Genomic DNA, 24,162 nt, shown 5'->3' with positions numbered 1-24,162 from the left:
TCAGTTTACAAAATTAGTTATTAATGGCTGTTCTGAGTGTGATGTTAGTTTAACATCGTTATTCACAGAAACTTTCTGTACTGTTATATCGTGTCAAAATGTTTTAAGAAATTTGTACATAACGTTTCAAATGTTTCCTCCCTCAAATTTTAGGGGCCTCAATAAATGTTATACACAGTTTAGTCATAATTTAAGTGATAATTTTGATGCACGAAATTACTATATTTTCAGAACAGTTATTGTTCTATAAACAAGTTGTTGGAACTAGTGTGTTTCAATCGATTTGCACCTTTTATATCCTATAAAATGGCCGATTTTGTTTAGAGTTCTTTTAGGATTTTCTTTTCATAATGCAATAATTAAATGTTTTCTAGTGTTATAATGGGAAAAGCCGAGACGGAATAGAGAATAAAATGACACGCACACGAGACGAGTCGAGGATAAAATGCTGACTTGACTCGTGTCTCACTAGAGAATAATATTCGTCTCGCCTCGAAATTCGAGACAAGAGCGACCAAATATACGAGGTAAAATATATAATTAAAAAATTAAAATGTAGGAAACTTGCAGCAAACCTCAAGTTATGACAGAGAGCAACTGACATTTAGATATGACACCGGATAGTACATGAGACAATATTTTGAGGTCAACAAATATTTTATGACTTGTGAAATATTGATGCTTTGGTGTTCATCAGTCGCGACCCTATTTTTGTACAGTTTTCAAAACATTGCGAAATGTAAAATTAACACTAAAATTGCCCAATGTATATATATGTTATTGCCCAATATATATGTTGTTTAAGCCAGCCATGAAAATAAGTTTTCTGAACGAAAAAGTTGAAAAATTTAATGCTCTTACTCAATGCCAAGATTAGGGAGGAGGTTGGAAGTGCAAACTTTCGCACTCGCTTTTGAGTACTCATGAATTGATGTAACTAAAAATGTTCGCCTTCTGCGATTTGTAGGAAAAAGGAGAAAAAATCGTGTTTTCAGTCACAATGGTAATTAAACGACACATTGCGTAGTTCGGATATATGTTCACCTTTTCATTCAATTCAACTGAAGCTGCTTTAGACACTTTATAGTCGTATTTGTTTACAAAGAGTTAATTGCTCAGTATTCAAGCTTCAATTACAATCTGAATTCTCAAAACGCAAATGCAAGTTTCATCAGTATCTAAATAATTCCTGTGGATAATTCGAGCAAGTGTTAATTAAGATGATCTTTCTAGCACTTCTGCTGTTTATAATCTTTGCGCACTGTAGTAGGGGAAAAAGAAATGACCATTTTGAAACTGAGGCGTACTTGTACTCAGGTTCGCTATCTAAAATTTTGTACATACCTTCTGATGATGATTTAACGTAAGTCGGATATACACTACGTTTCAAATCCGACCAAGGTCGGGTATGGAAGCGAACGTATTAAATTTGTTTCAGCCAGTGTATATTCTCTGGCGGGTATAATGAAACTGTTCGAAACATTTGCAAGATAGCATTTCTTATTTCTATTATTTCCGTTCAAGTACATTACTTGCTTTAATATTTCAGCTATGAGAAAATAATTACAGAAAAGCAATTCAGGTGTTATACTTTTATTCAAAATAAAACTTCACAAGCAATAACAATATACAGTTAACAATATGTTTAACTATCTTCATCAACCATCTCTTTATATAAAATGAATTTTAACTCTTGGCATTCAACGAGAAATTTCTCAAGAATAGCCAAAAACTTCGTTTCATTCCAGATCCAGTACTGTAGTTTTATACTCCATATACTATTTTACTGTTAAGATTCGAGACAATACTGTCGGTGAAGACGTCGAGACAATAGCGAATTGAGATAACGAAGCGTAATTCTCTTTTAATATTTACTTTTCGTAATAAAGAAAAAAATCAATGTTACTGATAATTTTAGAAACATTCCGAAGCTACTTTATATTCCGAGATCAACGAGACCTCGTAATCTATTATATATAATGAGATACAATACTTAGGTATGAACGTTCATTGTAATAAAATCAACTTCTTAAAACAAAAGTATCAATTTATATTAAATCCTCTTAAGATTTTCATAAGGATCGAAATTCAACATCACTTGAGTCTGTCCAGCAACCATTTAGTTAAATAAAATATATTTATATAATATTTAAATAAATAATGATGAAGTCATCGACATAGGCGAGCAATGAAACTTACATAAATAAAAAAAAGCAGAAATACTTGAAAATAAATAGATGTAACAGATTGCAAAACTTTCCAAGCTAATAATGATGTAAATACTTGGGATAAATACAAACCCAAGAATAAGATATCAGTAACATGGAAGTAGCTCTTATTTTACCATAACAAGCATTAGCTACTGACTTCTATCTTTTTCATCTATTGGTGTTGCCAGTTGTACGTGTGTCTACAAGCTTTCATCCACCGTATTTTGTTTGATAGTATAAAATTTATTCTGAACACATCTGCGTTTCGTGAGCCAGAAAAAGTTGGTATCATATTTCTTTCTTTCTTTTTTTGTCAAAATTCTAGATTGTAGACCTATATCCAGTGACTCAGCCAGAGTTAATTCTCGAGGGGCATAAACCAAGCACTACATTATAATCCTGTACGGTGACTGAAAGCTGCAAAGAATGAAGCCTAACGTATTCATGACTTATGAAAGATAACTTTTTTTTATATATATATATTTAAAGATATAACTTTATATAGGTAGCCCAAACTTATCATTCTTCTCATACTTCTTACGTCTACTTCTTTTTATTATTTTACTTCAAACAGTATATAGTCTAAAACCAACCAAAAATGAAAATAACCTTTCATTTTTCATTAAGTAAATCACTTACACTGAGCGTTGAAGTCAGGCACACCTTGGAAAAAATCCACGCTGCTTTGCGCCTGAAAAATTAGAAGTTAACATACCTAATAATATATAACTTTTGTGACCTGACATTATTAAAGACAAGCTTATACGAATGTTGTCAGAGAATAAAAGATATATGGATAAGTTAACGTGATATCTGGTAAAAATCATGGAATTCACTGTATTTATATTTACATCGTTTGTGCGAATATCGGAAACACTGGACAATTTTCTCACATAAAATTTCATCAGATGCCTACTGTGTTATGATAAATAACATTTTCGGATTAAAGAAGGGGATAGTAACTCTGCTTAAATATTTCCATTTTTTGTCACAATATTATAAAAATAAACTGGTAGCAGGTATGAAATATATAAAATTATACTGAAAATGAAATTATTAACGTAGCTTTGCATCGGAAGTCCCAGTCCCCTCCATCTAACTAAATGGCTGCACCATTGCCTGTGCACTACGAGTAAGTGATCACTCCAAATTAAGTAAAATGTTATTACTAATGTAGGTACACAACTATCTGCTTTCTACTTGACTTCAGTTCCTTGCAAGAGATTATGCACCCTTTCAACCAAAAATAGGCTATACAATTTCGGTGCAATTTCACAAACCTTGTTTCAGAGGTTACGAGTGTATGTGCTTTAAAACTATCAACATAACTTTCATTTGATATTTAGAGTATTTTGTACTTCAAGTAATGATTAGAAATAGCATTTCTATATATCAAAATACATCTCCAGAACAAATGTAAAATACACGTTCAAGAAACTAATTCCAATTCAAAACTCACCACATCTTCCAAAAGCCCCAAACGTGGATTTGATTTGGCCAATTGAGTTCTTTATTTAGAGCCAAAGTATTAGATTTTCCTAAGCATGGTTGCCAGAATATCGCCTTCTAAACAAGGTGGCGGTCAAGATTATTTTGAGTAAGACTACATGTGATTCATACAATATCATTTCGCAGTCTTCGCATTGCCTTTTAGAAGTCGATCATGTTCATGCTCAATCCAAGCAATAGTTATACGTTTGATAAGTATCAGTGCACTCTTAAAGCCATTGCACGAAACAGATTCTACGTGAAAGAACGTCCATTAAAAGAAACACCAATCTTGAATACAAAATGAAACCTTCAGTGTGCTTACTAAACGAAAAGGTACAGCACAGGAAAAAGAACCCCGACAAACCCACGAACACGATGCCCACCAAAAAGTTCACTTGGCGCAAGCTGGGATCGAACTAGGGCCTCACAGACGAAGTAAGCGCTCTACCACTGAGCAACTGTGAACATCTTATGGGAAATTTTGTCACTTCATGAATATTTTGGAAAATTTATCAATAAAATTACCATGATTTGAACAATTAAAATCAAAGCCACTCGATCTTATTAAAATCACACACAAAAGGGCAAAAAGAGTTATAATCATCGAAGCTTACCTAATAAGCCCTCATATTTTTACACGCAGGAACAGTGGGCGCTTCCCAGCAAAAATATAGGAAACAAGATACTGAAAATTAGAGCATACCAGATAAAATTACGATTGAAAGAACGAAATTCTTTACCCCTCTAAACATAAAGAAAGAAAAGAGTTTCTGGCTATTCGTTGAACACCACAATGCCTCTTCTTTAAAAATCACAATTAAACCATCAGAAAAACAAATCTTGATAATCCGAAATTATGTAAATTTTTACACTATCGTACAATCACAATTAAACGGAAATTGAATACACACCTATTTATCTTAGATGGCACCATTTCAGTAATTCTAATGAGAACATATACATATGCATACATAAAAGTGCTTTAAAATACAACATTTTAAAGGAACATACGAATTCAGAACAAATTCTACAATTAAGAACACTCCGACATAAATTTCTCATCAACAAAGGCACTTATAACCTGAAGGGTGTAACCCATCAGTAGTATTGAATACTGGACACGCACACATTACACTATTAGCACAAATTTATATTTGTTCACAACAGAGATGCTATGTTTGTTATCATATTATAAACACTAAGACCAGGATGTACACAGAAGTCGAACATTACTTTTTGAACTTAACAGGATTTTCGAAAAGATAACTATCTTCTAAGAAATACATTGCGATAATCCTTTATTAAATTCTAAAAATAAAAACTGAACTCAAGAAATACCTGATAAGCTATTACAATAAACCACGATTGCGAAAAGAAATATAACTTACTCCCTGGAACTAAAATAATCTATTTAGAAGCTTATATTTGCCTCTATTTTATAATCTACTAATTTCACTATTAATTTTCAATACATAATCAACCCCTTACCACATGCCGTGCCATATATGGCACATACCCTTTTTTCACTTTAGCGTTTTTGTGGTTTATCAAAGGATTGACGTGTATGAATAAGAGATTTTGGTGTCATCTGGCATGTTCTTTGTGAGTTGTAAGTGTGTCATATATGGCACTTATTTCTCGTCAGAATTAAGTGAAAAATCTAAAATCCAAGTTTTAATTCATTTTTCAAGTTCCAGAATTTCCAATACTGATTATTTTTTATCGCACGCAGAAAGGGGTTAAAGTAACAATTTCACAGAGAACAGAAATTTAATCAATATTTTACCAGTATATGTGATTTTCCTAACTGTTGCCCCACATCTTTACCTGAATCTAGTTCTCGCTGACTACAATGTTGTCAAATCCAAAACTACGGACTGCCTTCATATTCTATATGGAGTGTGAGTGTGATCAGTTTGAACTTTCTGAGTACTTCACACATAAAAGGATGTTACTTTGAAGTGAACTATAAAAGATAATACTAGTTGATTACGAACATAGCTTCTAATTTCGAATTATTTTACTTTACTTCAGTATGTTATCGAAGACATTGCACATTAATTAATTCTGATTTCTAAATATTACAGAATTTAGAAAATGATAATTATAATAATAATAATGTTCTTCAACATTTGGTCACTTAACAAGGCTCACAGAAACTGTTTTTACGTTTAAATTCAATTTATACTTCGGCACGATTTATTTATTGTATCCGAACCAGGATTTAAAAATATTTTTAACATAATGTGAGATACGTATTTTTTATGTATTTTTTCTTTTCTCTTTTTAGCTATCCAAATATGGATGAAACAAAACACAAACGATTATTTTCACCTCTAATATATTTGCTTCTTAAACACAATGAACACTTATCATTTAATCAATTTTATGACATTTGTATAAAAGAGAAGGTCTTGAATGTTTCGGATACTATTTTGGAATTACAAATTATTGGAATTATGGGGCATGATGGCTCAGTGGTACAGCACTCACTTCTGGTATAAGGGGTCACACTGATTGCCCCCGTGTTTCCTTAAAAGAGTTCTCTCGTTTCCTCCCACATTATCATTCAAATAATTCTTTTATAATCAGTGTGTTTTACCTAAAGGGCATTAAGATGATATGTTAAAATTACAGAATCCATTTCATTTCATTATTGAACTTGAATCGAAGGAAAATAAGTTCATTATAAATAATAATAATAGTAATAATAACATTGAGGTAGTAACAGTTATTTTCTACTTATTTGTATTCACATTTTAATAAATAAATATAATCATCCACACTTAAAAAGTTAAATCGACACATTCCTTATTTTCACTTTCATTTTCTAACAGAGTGCATTCGGAAACGAGAGTTAAACTTGAATTAACTTTGTGACAATTATCATTCTACCGGCTTTCATATTCTGCTGTGTATATAGGATGGTTCCGTGTTACAATGATTTTTACGATGTGAAAATAAAAAAAAAACAAAACGCTTTCTTCAGGTGTTTGAAGTGGGTATAATTCAATTTAGATCGAAAAGTACACGTGCATCGAAACCACTGTTTGTATTTATTTATGAGATACGCTACATCTGATATGGAACAAATTTATACATGTAAAACAAATTGTACCATCAGGGGACGAACACATTGTATTTCTGAGTATTACGTTCGACTACTCGGCCTTTTAGACTAAACGCAGGCTAAGAGAAATGACTGATGACAATGAAGTAAATGGTGAAAGAATAATATCATCTACATCCTGAGTGGAATTTGAATTTGCAACCGCCTTAGACTTTACTACCTTAGACTGATCGGCTATGCCAGTATACTATAAGTCGTTAACAATGTATTCAACAATAAACCACTAGGTTGTAAAGATGCTCCTACTTAATAGAGAAAATATTCATATTAAAAACGAATGATAGTTTAACATCATTCAATTACATGAACCTTTACTTATAAATTCGTAGTAACATCGTATAAACTCGTACTTCGTTTCCTTATCTCGCTATTATTGATGAAATTGCAGTCATGACGGAAACAGTCTGCACGTTTTGTTCAGTTTTCAGTATATTTTTGCAGCAATGACGAAGTGCTCATTATTATAATATATTTCCATCCCACTCTACTGTTATAATTTGTTACCGTAACACTCAGTTTCTCACGTTCAGAAATTACGACTGAATGATGAAACGACGGAAATTGAAACAGTTAACGATACTCATCGATACTCAACTAAGACAACTGAATCGGATAATTTCGTGAAAATGAATACCGCGAAGAATTACCGAACGAACCTCCATTAACAATTTTTTTTTTTTAAATTTTTTAAAGTTGAAATTATTTTGAAAATATTAAACAGATATTCGTTTTATAGTACCCTGTTAGTCAGAGTCAAAGAAGCACAATCCAGTTATCTGCAATTCACATGCTTTCACGTACATATTTCGTTCGCTATGTATTTCTTTGAGAGATCTTTCTTTCTATTCGTAATACATTTTACAGTATGTACAGCTACCGCTTATTTTATATACGTTCCTAGAGCTCCGTTAATGACTCGTAACGATTATTTAAAGCCTAAGACGACTTTGGCAAATACAAACATAGAAGCGAACAATATTACTCATCCTGCAAAATTATATTACAGATCAATACACCGTAAGGTCTTTTTTCTTACTACTAATAAAAGGTGCCCATCTTTCAAGATTCAGATGATGGGAAGACGAAAACTTGATCACATCAGCAAATAGAAAAATTGAATATATTCTAAGTGCATAATAGGCCGCCAATGTATAACGAATAAAACCAAGATGTAGACAACTCAAACCCAGTCTGTTTCTCTATGCGGAAGTCTACGCTGATAGCAATTTGGTATGTCTTTATCAGCTTTTGCGGTATTACACACGACAAAATATGTAATATCGACTAATGTATCTAAATGAACATCACTTATTTCTTCTTTAGATTATAAGAAGTTAGATTATATACACTTTTCCTTATTAACATCCCAAATAAAGGTAGATGATGTTCTTGCTTTAATTTTCAATGAAAATGTAAATAAGAATGTGGCTTTAAGTACATATTCGTCAGATCTTTAATAGTACTTGTACTACATCAACTCATCAAATTATAAAACTGAATAAGTGAAATAAATATTTTAAAATACACTCTCTATTCATTCACATTTGGCTAATAAAATTATCTTGCTGTGGTAGCCTTATATACTTAAATATCTAACATTTTGTATTTACATTTTATACCTTTCTTACAAGTAACTTTGCCAATAATAACATGTAAGTAGGAACCAAGTTGAAAGAATACTCGTACTCCAACTGACAAAACAGCTATTTTAACATGTAATATTTTTGTATAATCTACTGAAACATAACACTAAAACTAAAAGTTGATGCGGAAATAACAGCCAACATAAAACTTAAAAGTATATGAAAAAAATAATAAATAAAAACATTTTGATTATAAAAACCAACATTGCCAAAAAAAACATATTAAAACAAACAACTCCTTGAGAATAAACAATGGAAACCACTTTAGCAGCCTCACTTAATGTAACAATTAAAGCTAACGGAGATGACTTACAACTTTAAAAAAAACGTAAACAATCGAGAAAAAGTTACACACGTAATTCAACGTGAGTTCTTTGGCTAGTATGAATTAGATGTAATATGGATATTAAATATATATGTACATACATTTAAATGGTTTTGTTTAGTATCGAGAATACATGACGATATCCTCAAATTCATGGATATTTAACCAGTTCATTGATGTGAATATTACGGCCATGAGTTACGTTGAAAGCCTTTTTATAAAGTAATTTTGCAAAAATTACAAAAAGTTTTCGCATTTTAGAATTCATATTTCCCAATTTTGTCAAAATGAGGAAAAGTAACTTTAGCTATTTTATAACTTTAAATAAAAATTATGGAAATATACACATTCTTTAACAATTTCCATTAAATAATAATAATAATAATAATAATAATAATAATAATAATAATAATAATAATAATAATAATAATAAAAACAGATGGAAGTCTATACGTACATGTTAAATTTTTTGTGATCGGAGTACACAATACTAGTGTGTCAAGAACATCATTATTTTTTAAAGTTCACGCAAATGGGAAAGAAAACTGCTTAAACTAGCACGACTTCAAAATTGAAACACAGAAAAGGTTACTTACTTCCATTAAGTACAATTTACGAACTCTTTCTATGGATTTACTACGCATCTTATTTTGGGAATAATTCAGATTAAGTACAATGAGTCACTGGACATTTGTATTCACGAACATCGAGGTAAGATCTCTACTGCACATTCACCGTTAACTTCTAAACAACTCACTTGATATTGTTGATACACATGCGTACTTCAAACAAAACATTTCACTTTAAAACGTACAACTGAACCCAAAGCCTGAAAATTCTTAAAAAAAGACAGCTCCATTATAAATATAATTTATGCTCTTAATGACATAGCACCTGATAAACCGTAATTATAAAATATTCTAAAATGACTTTTTCCTGTAAAGGTCAACAAACATCTTAACGTTAGTACCCTAAAAGAAGTAAAACTAAATTGGAGCCATACCGTTCGCTAATTTTTGAACTACGGATAATTTTACGAGAAGCAAGTTCAGTTTCTCAGTAAAGATGCACTGCTAAATGATACTATAAATATGTCAAACTAATTTCCTTACACATTGCAGAAAGAAAAAAAGGCTGGAAGGATGAAATAAGGAAAATTATAAAAAGATACAATAGTTTTGGTGATTACGATTTTTCTGCTATATTTCGACATTAAGTATCGCTAAATTTGAAAAGGACCGGGATCCTAATAATGCTGTCAGTGACACATCTGATGCAGAAATCTTAGGGATTTCCTACAAAACTCTAAGTGAAATCTTTTATGTTTACATTATAGAAACATATTACTTTTATGATGAAATGCTGAGTTTAGAGTTTCCGGTACGCATATCCGTAATTAAATTTCGATTACTTCATTACTTAAAAATTAAATTTGAAATGCTATACAGTAATTCCATTATGCCTACTACATAGAAGAATTGAAATTTTCCATAATACGAAAACAATTAAATGACATGCTCTCCTCAAGTTTTCATTCTTTTCTTGACTAGTACTTTTATTCGTAGCCAGATATCATGCATGCCTATGTATCAGCGTTCCAATCCGTATCTTGACATACTGATATCCACTAATAATACTGTATATACTAAGCAAATTTTACGCACTCATATCGCGTTAAAAAAAAAAAAAAAAAAAAAAAAAAAAAAAAAAAAAAATTCAAGACCTCGATATTTTACTGATACAGTTTGCAGTAAGTATCCGATATTTTACTGATAAGCTTTATAGTAAGTACCCAAAAGCGGTACAGAAAATAAGCTTTTCTTTAATAAAATGTCTCCAATGGACGAAGATACTGGCCATTCCAAAGAGGCATACCTAGCCACTCTTTAAAAAAACTACGTTATAAAAGTCAATTCTCCTGTCGAAAAGCTCACAACAGGTTTCCATTTTCTCATGTACAAATAAAATAAATAAATAAATAAATAATACAAGCATCACAATGATGTGACATTCTAATATTTGGCATTACATGTACACACACTGAATGTTTCTTCACTGAACATTCACTTCCATGTTTCTTGGTAAAATAGGTATGGATCACACAAAGTTCACATTTTCGCTTTGTAAACACCCAGTGCATTGTGCGTCTCTATGAACAACAGTTTATTTAATCATTGTTCATTTTTTTTAATCCGTTTATTTAAGTAGAATTTTTAAGTAAGGAATACAAATCTCGAAGTGGGCAAGGAAAGTAATTTATATGTAGATACACTCCTGAAGCAGTAAAATGTGAAGGCGAATAATATAGATAGTGTCTTTAGCTCTAACTCTCATCTTTACATACATTTACGTAAATAAAATTGTTATGAGATGGCAGGTATTAATCTTACCTACTTAATACAGCAAAGGCATTTGTTTCGTACAGAAAATACGAAAACAAAAAATTTAATAATTCGAAATACACAACAGAAGCGTTATACTGAAAAACATTATACAAAGATACACTTATAAATCGTTATACAATGAAAATGCACCGATGTCGAAAGATCACCTTCTTCATCTTAGTTTCAGCAATTTGAACACTTGCTGTTCAAACTATACCTGCTCATGATAAATCTTGACTAGCTATTATAATAGATAGTACAATTAAAATATATGCATTTCAAACTGGTATAATAATCACTATCACATGTCTTGATATATTGAAACGTACAATGCGTGTTTCTTAACTTCATCACAGCCTAAAGCCTAATATAAAATTGTACGCTGTTATCAATAAAAATACATTTTAATTCGATTTTGTTTTAAAAGAAAAACTGATATATATATTACATCTAAAATAATAGACATATGATAATACCTTTAAATTAAAGTACATGTTTTTACAGTATTACAATAAAACGATCACATTTTCACTAGTACTATTTTCAGCACTCATATAAAGACTAAAATACATTTCTTCAATACGTACAATCTAATGGAGTGGCTTATCAACTGTATGAATAAACACATAACTTAAGAACCAGCTCTACGATTCTGCTTAGTTTGAAAACATCTTACGCTTACGAAAACAATCACTACAAAATACATTTAGCATTATCCTACGAAAATTCAAGACTGCTTCTAATCTTTCTTAACATTACCCATATACCTGATTTCCCTGTTGAGTTACTCTAATGAATGTTGCACGTCGCGGTAACTCTTTTAGATATCCAGCTCCTACATACGTACATGCAGATCGAAGCCCTCCAAGAATATCGAGAACAGTCGCTTCAACATCTCCTCTATATTCTATTTCCACGGTTTTGCCTTCTGCAGCCCTGTTAACAATAATGAATGTACGTAATTATACGATTAAAATTCACACATAAAATATTTATCCATACCTTTAAATCTTGCTAGCTTGATTCAATGAAGACAAATACGATCTAACTTGAGTATACACCGTAAATTAAATAAATTTTTGAGATTTGCTTTAACGTTTACATAAATATGAATGTTCTGTGACATTTAAAGATTAAAAAATATTCAACTGAACCACAAATGGAGCTTGAGTTTCCGGCCTACTGTGTAGGAGTGTTAACCATTACACTAACCAGTCTGAGCCCTCGTGGCTAGTGGGTTCGATTCCCAGGGGAGCAGCACTAAAATTGAAGGTATTACAGTACTTTGAATTTCACCTTAAACTTCAGCAACCAGTCAACACTTTCACCCTTGAGGTCGATGTTGACTCATTCAGACTACATGGACTGTACCATTATCCCTGTTATGCTTGTTGTTTCAATATCCAGGGAATATGAGATGTGGTCGAATCTACAACTTAATATTCAATTCAAACCACTGAATCACGAACCAAATCCCGGTCTTATGCATCGAAAGTAAAGGCACTATCCACTTGGCTGCTAATGTAGAATTATATATTATCGAATACAACTTCGTATATGAAGGTTAGGAATTATATTTCTGGGCATTGGTGGGGTCTAACGCCTATCTAAGCCCGTCACGTATAAGAGATGCCGTCCCTCGGCGATCCACACTATCCGGGGAAATGGGGAAAGAAGAAAGTGACCTTGGACTTCTATGTTAGGTACTATCCCGACATTTACTTGAAGTGAATGAGGAAAATCCAAGAAAATACAGAAATATACATCGTCAAAGATGGATATGAGTTACAGAATACAATACGAAACAGAAATGTTAGCTTGTTCGTTGAATTCCTTCATATGAACACTTTAAAAACAAATTTAATATTAACCCTACCTTCGCCATTTTCCAGAGGAAGACAACAGCCAAGATATGCAAATAATTGAGGCAGAAATCTACTTTGGAATGCGTATAATGAAAAAAATGTGTTCCTTGAGTTTGCTTCCAAGTTACAATGAATGGCATGATAAGCGATTTCGAAAAAGTGAGGATTGACACTGAGATGATTAAGTTATATATACTTTCAAAAATAAGTAAACAAATTAAAATGTCCCTTAAATAATTAAGTGCAAAATTCCTATATATTCTATTGACTCAAAGAATGATATACCGATAGTAAACAATGTCATAAATAATCTTGGCTAATAGATGAAAACACCAATAAAACTATTTGGTTTACCTAAGGTACGCAAGAACGAATTCCGTTATGGTTCTTAAGTCTTCGAAAAATCCCGGGTGCCAGGTCACCATGATGACTGGAAGTCAGAGACTGGCGCCTACCTTTTATGACATTAATGTCCCTAGTTTTCACCTGTTTGTTGTTCTGATTTGTACGCATTTAGCTGAATTAGAAACAACTTACAGTAAATTCGTTATAAAGTTCGAAATTACAAATTTACATTGAACCTCAAATATATTTATATGATATGGTGTCTACGTTTTCACTTTAGAGTTAGCAACATTTTCTTGTTTCTAGATTATCCATAAAATGTGCAGCATCACATACGCAAATACAAGATTGAAGCAGTCTCAACTCACGAATTATTTTAGTGTGCTGGTGGGAATTCAAGTATTGAGTCTGAGCCACATGAGGGGTGAAATTTCGTAATTGCAAAACGTTACTGTTCCAAAAACAATAACGTTATTGTTCAAATTGTACTTTTTACACGATTAAGTATTAACTTGAGGCCATTAACACACCTATGCCTATGTATTAAAGTGGATTTGTTATTTTTAGGGTGAGTGGATTTCAGAGCTGGTGTCTACGTGAAAAGAACATTTGTCAATCCCTGGCTCTTTTATATACAAGGAAAAAGTCATCCAATTTATTTATAAGTGAAACGGTTACTGAAATGTACAATGTACTATCAAAATATGCTAAGGAATTAATGTATAATAGTGTACGGGCCACGAAAAACAAAGAAGAAAGAAAAGTCATTTTCATACTTAATAATGTGTTTGAAAAGAGGGTACATACGTAAAATCCTACATACACTGGAGTTCTTTGATTTAAAAAACAAGGAAATTAGTATAGTAGATGGATACCTGTAGTTGCACCTTTTTCCTGCAACCAGCTTTCGGACGTCTGGAGTAGGGGTGTTCCAAGAACCGGTTAACCGGTTTCGGTTCGGTTTGTAGTATAAACCGAATCAATCGGTTTGGACTTCAAACCGGTCCGGTTCGGTTTGGGAATGGTTCGGTTCGGTTTTGAAACGGTTCGGTTTGTAAAGTGTTCGATTCGGTTTGTAGAATGGTTCGGTTCGGTTTAAGAACTGCTGGGCCCTTTTTGAGGACTGTTTTGTTCGGTTTCAGTTCAATATTTGAAATCGACAGAAATGCAGTTTGCATTATAAGCAACCGTCTACCCAGACATTATAATAAGGGTGAATGTTACATTTTTCGGTATAACTTTATTCAGATTAAAATTATTTCGATATTACTGAAACAATTTAGGGGTCGTACTTGTGTGGGTACTGGTACTGATGCATTGGAGTTTGGAATAAAACTCTTAATATCAGTTGGAAGACAACTTTACGGCATGGGCGGATTTAGGAGATACCGTGGTAGGGGTGGTAATTACTTGAAGGGTGGATGCTATTCCAGGAGAAGCTACATTAAATTCGTCTTGAAATGACTAGGGGAGGGCATGATTTACACCTGTATGTGGAATATATCGTTGTGTAATATTATCAGGTAACCAAGAAAATTTATGCTGTTTTTGAGAACAGTTACTTTTGTCGCGTTAGTGTAGTCAAATTGATTCTGATGACGCTACACAGTATGGCGCTAAATTCGTTGTACAAAAACAGAGAGAAAAAAAAATTCCAGTACACACAGGACGAAAAGCGTGTCGTTTACGTGTTTTAGGCTGCCGAAAGCGTGGGAAAACGAACTTTAGAGTTAAATATTGCACAAACTACTGATTGTAGACGTGATGCGGCATGATATCGACAAAATATCCTAATCTGCTCTATCCAAATTTGCAGTTTTCAGATTTTTGCAATGGCGGCACAGGGAATTCCCTGATATTTTATGACGTAAATTGAGTGGATAACAACATGTAAAGGACATTTCACTGCCTGGAAATAATACTACGTGGCAGGTCAGTACTCATACACGAAGATAAAAGATGGCGGGTGAAGTAGAAATTACTGTGTGTGGTTGCATACCTCCTCAAAAAGTACTAGTAAAGTCGTTGTACAAGAACTCACTGGAAACTTTACGTTTCTAGAATGTAAAAATACGTACGGCACAAGCCGATAGGTAATAGAAAATAAAGAAATTCCGATTGCTGATCTGCTCATATTATTAATATTGCAACGCTTTTGAGAACGCATCTACCTTTACAACTACAGTAATTGAACAAGAACTACAGACAAATAAAGAACGCGTAATAATAATAATAATAATAATAATAATAATAATAATAATAATAATAATAATAATAATAATAATAATAATAATAATAATAATACACATAACTGTTTTAGCACATTCATTTCGATCAGTACATCACACAAATGCGACTACAGTGCGTTATTTTCAATCAATGTTCTAAACTGACGGGTGTGAAACAAAATATTCCTTCCATTCACGATATTTGTACGTACTGTAACAGGGGCCGATATTTCTGGATCCAAATCGTATAACGGGACTGCATACAGAAGGTAGTTGTAGGGAGCAAGGTACAGAGGAGAGTCTTTGTTTACATGGAAAGAGGATGGTTGTCAGAACGGACACTGCAAAAGATTTTCAAAGTTTCAACCCACCACTTCAATGCAAAGGTTACAGCGGCGTCGAAGGGAAAGACGCTTCGAACGCGTTGAAACACTCCTGCCGTTTCCTGAATGCTCCACGCTGCAGCAACAATTTGAGCAACCAAATCCTCCTTTGATTGCACAGGCGTCGCGCAGATTAGTTGTTTCATATGGCCCCAGAATAAGAAATCTTAGTGGTTAAGGTCTGATGAGCGAGGTAGCCAAGATACCGGTACTTCTCTGCCGTATATTTGTTCTGAAAGGATGCGTTGCGACAATTTCGCACCTCCACAGCAAATGTGCTGGAGCACCGTTGTGAATAAACCACATGTTTCGATGAACAGCCAGTGGCACAGTCTCTAGTAGTTCAGGCAGAATCTCTTTCAAAAATATCCAATAATCCCACCCGGTCAGGCATTGTGGTAGCAGGTACGGTCTGATTAGAATTATCAACGATTCATGCCCACACATTCACAGAACACCGTTCCTGATGGGCACAGTTGACATTCCATATGGGTTTGCCTCAGACCACAAATGTTGAATGTGAGTGTTCATCACTTCATCATGGGAAAACATAGCTTTATCTTTGAAGAGAATACGAGACATGAACCGGGATATATTAGCACGGTTCGCGTAACCACTGGACAAACTCCCGCCTACGTGGATGGCGTGTAATGCATGCACCCTTTGGACATGGAAAGAGTACATCTGATTTTGGTGAAGCATGTTCCAAACCTGCCGATGATGGGTGTTAATTTCAGCAGTTACTACCCGTGTGCTGATGGACGGTTTTCTCTGATCTCAAGCAAGAATTTCCTCCTCAAAAGTCACAGTCCATATGGTTCTGTTTCGTCCAGCATTGGGCATGTGTGCTTCCAGCAATCCTGTTTCTTGTAATCTTCGATCTACACCTGAAAACGTTGCGTGGTGTGAAATTCTAAGATTAGGAAACTGTTGTCTGTACACCGTTGTGCCACACGGCCATTATCGTCCGCTTTTCCGTATGCCAGACCAATGTCTGCCAATTTGAATTGAATTGAATTGCTCTTTATTTCAGCGGGCGAGGTTCAGCCGGAGGCTGCTCTGCCACCTAACCCTTGTCATCATTACAAAGAAAAGAAAGAAAAAAAAACAGACACAAATAAGATACAAGATACAAATAACAACATAACATGGTACATTCAATAATACTAAGGATAAACAAAACACTCAGTAAAAAAAAAAAAAAAAAAAAAAAAAAAAAAAAAAAAAAAAAAAAAAAACCTGTTAGTCCAATTTAATACCAATTTCAGTCCAATTTCATTCTGTAGTAAACCTTTCATGTGTGCCAATGCTTTGTCTCTGATCTCTAAATAATAATGTTTGGAATGATAATTTAAATGAATTGTATGGTTTGTCAGTGATTGACTGTAATAGGGAGTTCCAGATTCTTATTGCCGAAATTGAAAATGCCTTCTCTGTTATTTTTCAAGAATGCCGGGGCATATTCAGTTGATTACTTCCTCGGGTATTGTAACTGTGAATTTCTTATCTACATGTTAATTTATGATGCAAGTAAGGTGGTGTTTTGTGTGAATTTATTTTGTATAGTAAACAACAGTATCGGAGATATCGTCTTCGGGACATGCTTAGGATATTGTTTTCATTAAGTACCGGCAGAATATGCTAAGACTTTCTGTAATTGAGAGAGAAGCGTAAAGAGTAATTCTGAATTACTCTAGTATTTTGAGTGGAGAGCGAGCTACCATATATTGAATCGCACTAATCGAACAGAGGCAAAATGAGAGTGTTAACCAGATATAGTCTTGTTTCTTGCGACAAATAGCCTTTTAATTTATAAAGCTGTCGTAAGATGCGCTTAGCTTTAATACATTGTTCAGAAATGTGTTTATTCCAGCTAAGCCCTTGGTCTATTATTAAGCCTAGATCTTTTACAATTTCTCACGTGTGTACTCCTTTATTACCTCTGTAATCACACTCGTTGGCCGTATGATGATGAAATAAAGAGAAATTAAAGTGGGAAATGGTAGATGTTTCCTCGCCATTGTGTTCACTGTCCAGAATCGAAGATAACGAGATTGCAACTTAGTGCAACTCTTCTGTCAGAGAATGACATTTATGTGTACGATTAGCAAATGTACAAAACCTACATCGTGACGGAGAAGATACCACACCCAGAGCCGTAGCTACGGGAGCAGGGGGGAGGAGCTAGTAGCAAGAGGGCGCCGAACAAGCAATAAGAAAAAAGAAGTGTTGAAAATGAGTAAACAATGTGGTGCCCTGTAAAAGTATTGGCGCTCTATTAAATCAATATTGTTGTCGGTTTGCAAAGAAATAGATTTGTTAAAAATTTTCTTGCTCGCTACACTCGCAATCCAAACGTTTCAGTAAAACTCACAAGAAGTTTTTACTTATTATTTACACAAAGTAATTATATAATGATTTGTTAACGATGTGATTTACGAGGTGCCGAGTATTGACTTACATTGTACGTAGGAGCGTTTTCAATATCAGAAACGGTCAAAGTCTGAAATATGTGTTCGGCGTTTTGATGATGATGAGTCTGGTTAGTTATTCACGCTTCTCTTATAATATTAATCACGACGGTGAGAATGAAAGTATGAAAAATGAGAGAAATGAAGACACATGCAAGCTGCTATTTGAGCAGGAATATTAAAAGTGAAGGTAAACAAGAATAATAATAACATTTTTGCATTTGAAGCAGTTGTAGAATGGGGGCTTAGCAGGTCAGAACTTAACCCAACGAATTTCATCTTTTTCAAAGACTGATCACTACCAGTGATGGTTTTTTATTCCGTTGACAAATGAAATGCTTCTAATTTGAAGGAATTTATTGGGATCATTTCTCCATTAAATACTTGTATTGCCAGGATTTTTTTTTTGTGCATACGTGGTATCTAGTTGTGTGATATTTTTTATCTATCTACATACATACAAAAGATATACAAACATTATATATATATATATATATATATATATATATATATATATACTGCAATGAGTACTTTCAGGCTCTTTGTTATTTTATTTGCTAACTGGTCGTATGTTGCGAGTGAGTTAAAGATTAAATTCAGCTCTATGTGGACATAGCTGAATTTGCTTTGACGGAGTTCGCTTAAGTTTGGTTAGCCAATAGTAAACGAAACCACGTTTCAAACCCTTTAGACAGTTTAGTTTGTCAAAGTTCTAGGGACAGTTCTGAACGGTACGATTCGGTTCGGTTTGAGAACGATTCGGTTCGGTTTGGTTTCGGTTAACCGTTCCAAACCGGTTTAAGTGGCAAACCGAAACCGCGGTTTATGTTTTCAGGAACCGTCCACCCCTAGTCTGGAGACATGCTGCTCGCACTAGCAATTTTACGAACAAAGGAATGTCTGTTAATCTGGGTCTCGCTGTAGATTTGTTCCTTTTCAAAAGTGAGAAAAATTGTTCACACTGATACGTACTGCCGAACATGAAACTTACGTACGATGCAAAATGACGGGTTTCTGGGAACCGCGCAGAAAAATATTTGTAAAATTAGGAAATATCCACTTCACTCAATTGTTGCTTTAATTTTCAGTTGTATTGAATTTCTGTTAATTTCATCTGTTAATAGGCTGCAGATTTCTCAATGTCGCTTGAAAATGTTCAGAAAATAGTGAGAGCTTCTAATCTTCGCTAGATCTAATATCGCGGAACCTTTCTTCGACTTCAGTCTTCAAACCTGAAGCGTCTCGATAATAGTCTTGTACACTTCTCCACAATATATTTGCGTGCCTGAATTTTTCTAAGTCCTTTAAAGCTATCAGTTTGGAAACAACGCATTTGGAGTAATAGAAGGGGAAGTAAGGAAAAGAAACAAGACTTACAAACACAGCTCACAGTGTGTTGTTTGGAATTCTCAGTTCCTCTTTTGTTATTTCATATAATGATACTTTTAGAATAAAACAGTACTTTACGGAAATCTCTGTTCGAGTAAGCTTTAATTTTCGTAAAGTATCGAATTTTGTCTCTCAAGTTTCAGCACCTTTCGAGAACTGGAGCAGGGTAGACAATGCACTTCTGGTAACAGGCTAAAATAAATAAATATATATATATATATATATATATATATATATATATATATATATATATATATATATATATATATATATATATATATATATATATATATATGTGTGTGTGTGTGTGTGTGTGTGTGTGTGTAAAAATTTACTTCATAATTTCATATATATATATATATGCTATTTTCTCGGAGTGGACCGTGGGTCGCAGAAAAATTAGTCTCGGGTCGCGAGTTGACACAAAGAAAGGAGAAATTTTATAAGAGGAAGATGCAGATGATAAAGGAATAATATGATTCAGACCTAATAGTTTTCTATGTTTTTGAATATTTAGGTTTTACACAAACGATCAAACTCTTACAGATTAACAACTATATGAGAGAAAATTCCAACACATAACCTTAACTAAATGAAAATAATAGATATTACGAAATTGTGATGAACGACAAAGAAAAGAAACTTCTGTTTTCTTGAAATACCTGTACTCTGCAACTCCGCCAGCATATTTCTTCATAGCTGTAGCTGAAGACATTCCATAGAAAAGTTTAAACAATTTTCCATTCTTCTCAATTACTTCACCGCCACACTGATCATGTCCGGCAAACATGCCCCCGATCATCACAAAATCTGCTCCACCGCCAAATGCTTTTGCAACATCTCCAGGGCACGTGCAGCCACCATCCTCAAAGAAAAGACCATTTTTAAATGTCTGTCTTTACTTTTATTACAATTATATAATAATGTTATATTTTATAGTCTGAAAATTATAGAAAAAGACTAACAGATAATGGAATTCCGGTCTTCTGACTGCTGCATAGTAGTTCCAACTGCTAGAAACGTGGCCAAAAGTCGACAACGTTACTTAATACTTCTAAAACTCAATACATAAGGGGTTTCGAGGTCGTTGATTTCCAGTGTGATTTTTTTTTGGGAAACAAAATGTCGGGACTTAAAATGCAAAATAATTCGATTTCAATTAAAACTGGCATTTGAGAGTTTCCAAGATCGCTTATTTCGAATTTCACATTTTCTGAAAAATAAAATAGAGGATCCAAAACGGAAGTCTAAAAATCTAAAATAATAATAATAATTATTCCAGGAAAAATTGTATTTATAGATATCCGAGGCCGCTTAAATTGAATTTTAAATAAATTAATGACAAAATAGTGTTATTACAACTTTTTATTCAATATTTTCACTATTATTATTATTAATCTTATTATTATTATTATTATTATTCATTTTACATGAACACTATGCTGTCTACTCAGCACATCGTTCTGTTATGACCATGAATCTCTTTCCCAACGTTCACGTCTCCTTACTTACGATAGACTCACAAAGGAAGTGAATTGCTATGTACAGATGTTGAAGTGAGTTTCTAGCAAATTTGTAGAAATAACGCGATATCAAGTGGAAGTATTTTTTTCTAATAAATCCATATCCGTCCGAGCACGCCTAATTGCGTCTTTTGAGTAGTATTGTTAAAAAAACGGTTTTTTTTTCTGTGAAGTTTTTTTTTCAATAAAAAACCGTTCTTTTTCATGTTTTTTTTTCAAATCTGTGTTTTTTTTCTGGCAGCTATTATTTATTGATTTATGTTGAAGATTACTGAAATAATCAATAGAACTTGAGCCGAAGCCCTCGCAACTTACAAATCGTTTGTTTCCTTGTACCTATACGAGCAAAATCGTGTGATTATTCCTTTCGGACCCAGGTCATTTTTGGCGTTTTCCTACCTTGTCAATTAGTGACTTATTGCTCAAAAACCATTTACCCTATTGATATGGTTAAGACCTTATTTCTTTAGAAAAGGAATGTGGCTATTTTTTGGTGTACATTACATTGCAGAGTTGCGAGCGGGTGGGAAATTACTGAGGGAAATATAGGGGTGAAAATTTACAAAAAAAATCCCTAACCGAATTTCAAGACTTTTTGTATCTAGCACAACTGTTGCCATATGGGTCCAAGTCACCTAAAAAATTTCTTTGGTGCGCTGACAAGGTACAGTGAAAACCTGAAGTCGCTGGCTTCCATTCAAAGAGAGAAAGAAAAATTATCTGCTTCCATACACATGAAATTTTGACACTTTTTACGCTCGGAAGCAAAAATCAACAGATATACCGGGGATACAGCTTCTCTAATTATCCTATTGAAACTTTTTATGGTGCGTTCTATAGGCTAAAGAGAAGGCTTTCAGGTAGTGGTACATTTGTTCCAACGTAGCAAGCAAGAGAGAAATAATAGAGGGGAAAGGGAAATTTGGCGAATTTTCACTTAAAATCGTGAATTAATTGTTTTGGCTGGAAACACTGCCACAAAACAGACGTAAACTATCTGAAAGTAAACGTTGGTACCATAAGAATATATCCTACCAGTATCACGGCGATATCTAACAAATTAAGCATGATTTTTTTAAAAATATCTCATTCTACCTTAGAAATTCATCATTTTCTTACCATTTACAGAACATGGTTTATTATAAGCCTCAACTGTACTTCCCCTAATTATTCTACCGAAACTTTTAATGATGCGCTGTGTAGGCTAAGGACGAGGCTTTCAGACAGTGGTACGTTTGTTTGAATGTAGCCAACAAAAGGGAATTAATAGAGACAAAAAGGGTTTTTTTTTTCAAAATTTCCCCCTAAAATCGGAAATTAAAATTTTCTGTAGCTGGCAACAGTGCTAGCAGACACACACAAACTATCTTAAAAGAAGCTTTGGTATCCCTCTAATATATCCTACAGTATTGTGACGATATCTAATAAAGTAAGCAGGTCATTAAAAAATATTTCAGTCTATCTAAAAAAAATCACAGTAATCTTTCCACTTAGAGAACAAGGTCTACTGTAAACCTCAATTGTACTTCCCCTAACTATCCTATTGAAACTTTCTATAATGCGTTGTGAAGGGCAAAGACAAGACTTTCAGATACTGGTACTTTTGTTCCTATGTAGCCAACAAGAGGGATATAATAGACAAAACACGTAATTTTCCCCTAACATCTTGAATTAAAATTTTCCGTAGCTGGCAACACTGCTACCAGACAGACAAAAACTATCTTAAAATAAACACTGGTACATTACTAATATATCCTACAAGTATCATCGCGATATTTAAGAAACAATGCTTCTAATTACCAAAAAATATATTTCGATAAACAGAAAAGTAGGGGAAAATCAAGGGTTAGAACCTAAATCCGAATTTTTCGTGCGTCCCCCAATTACCCCACTGTAACGATATGTACCCGAGTTTGTTCAGTAAGGACAAATGTTCGACTGGCGTAAGTTGACTTGCATTCGGACCTTTAGGTACGGTTTATAACAAAAATTTCGATTTTTTTTGCCCAAATTTAAGTAGATTTTAATTTCCGTAGTTGGCAACACTGCGCGCAAGCCCGTCCAATTGATGTCAACAATTAGGTATCCACCCGACGTATCTACCCGACAGGTCTTAAGGAGGTCTCTCTACAACGAATGAAGCTACAGGGGAAAGTAATAAACAAAATTCGAAAATTCTCGAATTTTTGACTGGGGTGAAATTTGAAAAAGAAATTCGACACACAGAAGAAAAAGAAACTAAAATGATAAACTATGGACCAACCATATTTGGCATATTATATATATATATATATATATATATATATATATATATATATATATATATATATATATATATATATCGATATCTTAATTAGTGACCATACAGGAGCGGATTAAAAAAGTGACACAGCCGTATGTGCCACTTTGGCCACTGGGTCCGAAAGGGTTACGAGTGTACATTTAATTACATTTTTTTGACTACTAACTTGTGTTGTTGTAGTAATTATAGTCTCAACTAATAATAATGTTGTTGTAAACAATCACAATCTCTCCTTTTTACATCTTAGTTCCAATACTGATGCTGAGAAATGCAGGGTGTTTCAAAATGAATATCGGGGAACTAAGTCTTCGTAGTACTTATTACATTTTACGCACAATTATAAACAATACTTCAAATAAAAGAACACTTTAAACAGTTTTTGCTTCAAGTGTTCGATGTGAGCTTCATTCGTCACATGGCACACATTGAGTCAATAGGTGAGAAAGGCCCATAAACTTTCCGCCATATGGCAC

At 33.5% G+C, this 24,162-nt stretch overlaps 1 protein-coding gene across 1 annotated transcript in view; it reads right to left on the bottom strand.

The window, feature by feature from the left end:
• Positions 1–2,503: 2,503 nt before the first annotated feature.
• LOC145675033 (GMP reductase 1-like) overlaps positions 2,504–24,162 on the bottom strand; it is a 64,454-nt gene continuing 42,795 nt past the window's right edge. The window contains exons 5-7 of the mRNA XM_081745402.1: positions 20,527–20,729; positions 11,951–12,119; positions 2,504–2,901 (exon numbers count right to left, since the gene is read on the bottom strand). Coding sequence (XP_081601528.1) covers positions 2,842–2,901; positions 11,951–12,119; positions 20,527–20,729 — 432 coding nt within the window. The 3' untranslated portion in view covers positions 2,504–2,841. The remainder of the gene's footprint in view (positions 2,902–11,950; positions 12,120–20,526; positions 20,730–24,162) is intronic.

This window comes from Thermobia domestica, chromosome 2, assembly GCF_964235325.1.
Source record: "Thermobia domestica chromosome 2, izTheDome1.hap1.1, whole genome shotgun sequence".
Lineage (NCBI taxonomy): Eukaryota > Metazoa > Arthropoda > Insecta > Zygentoma > Lepismatidae > Thermobia > Thermobia domestica.
This window is presented reverse-complemented; position numbering and strand designations above follow the sequence as displayed.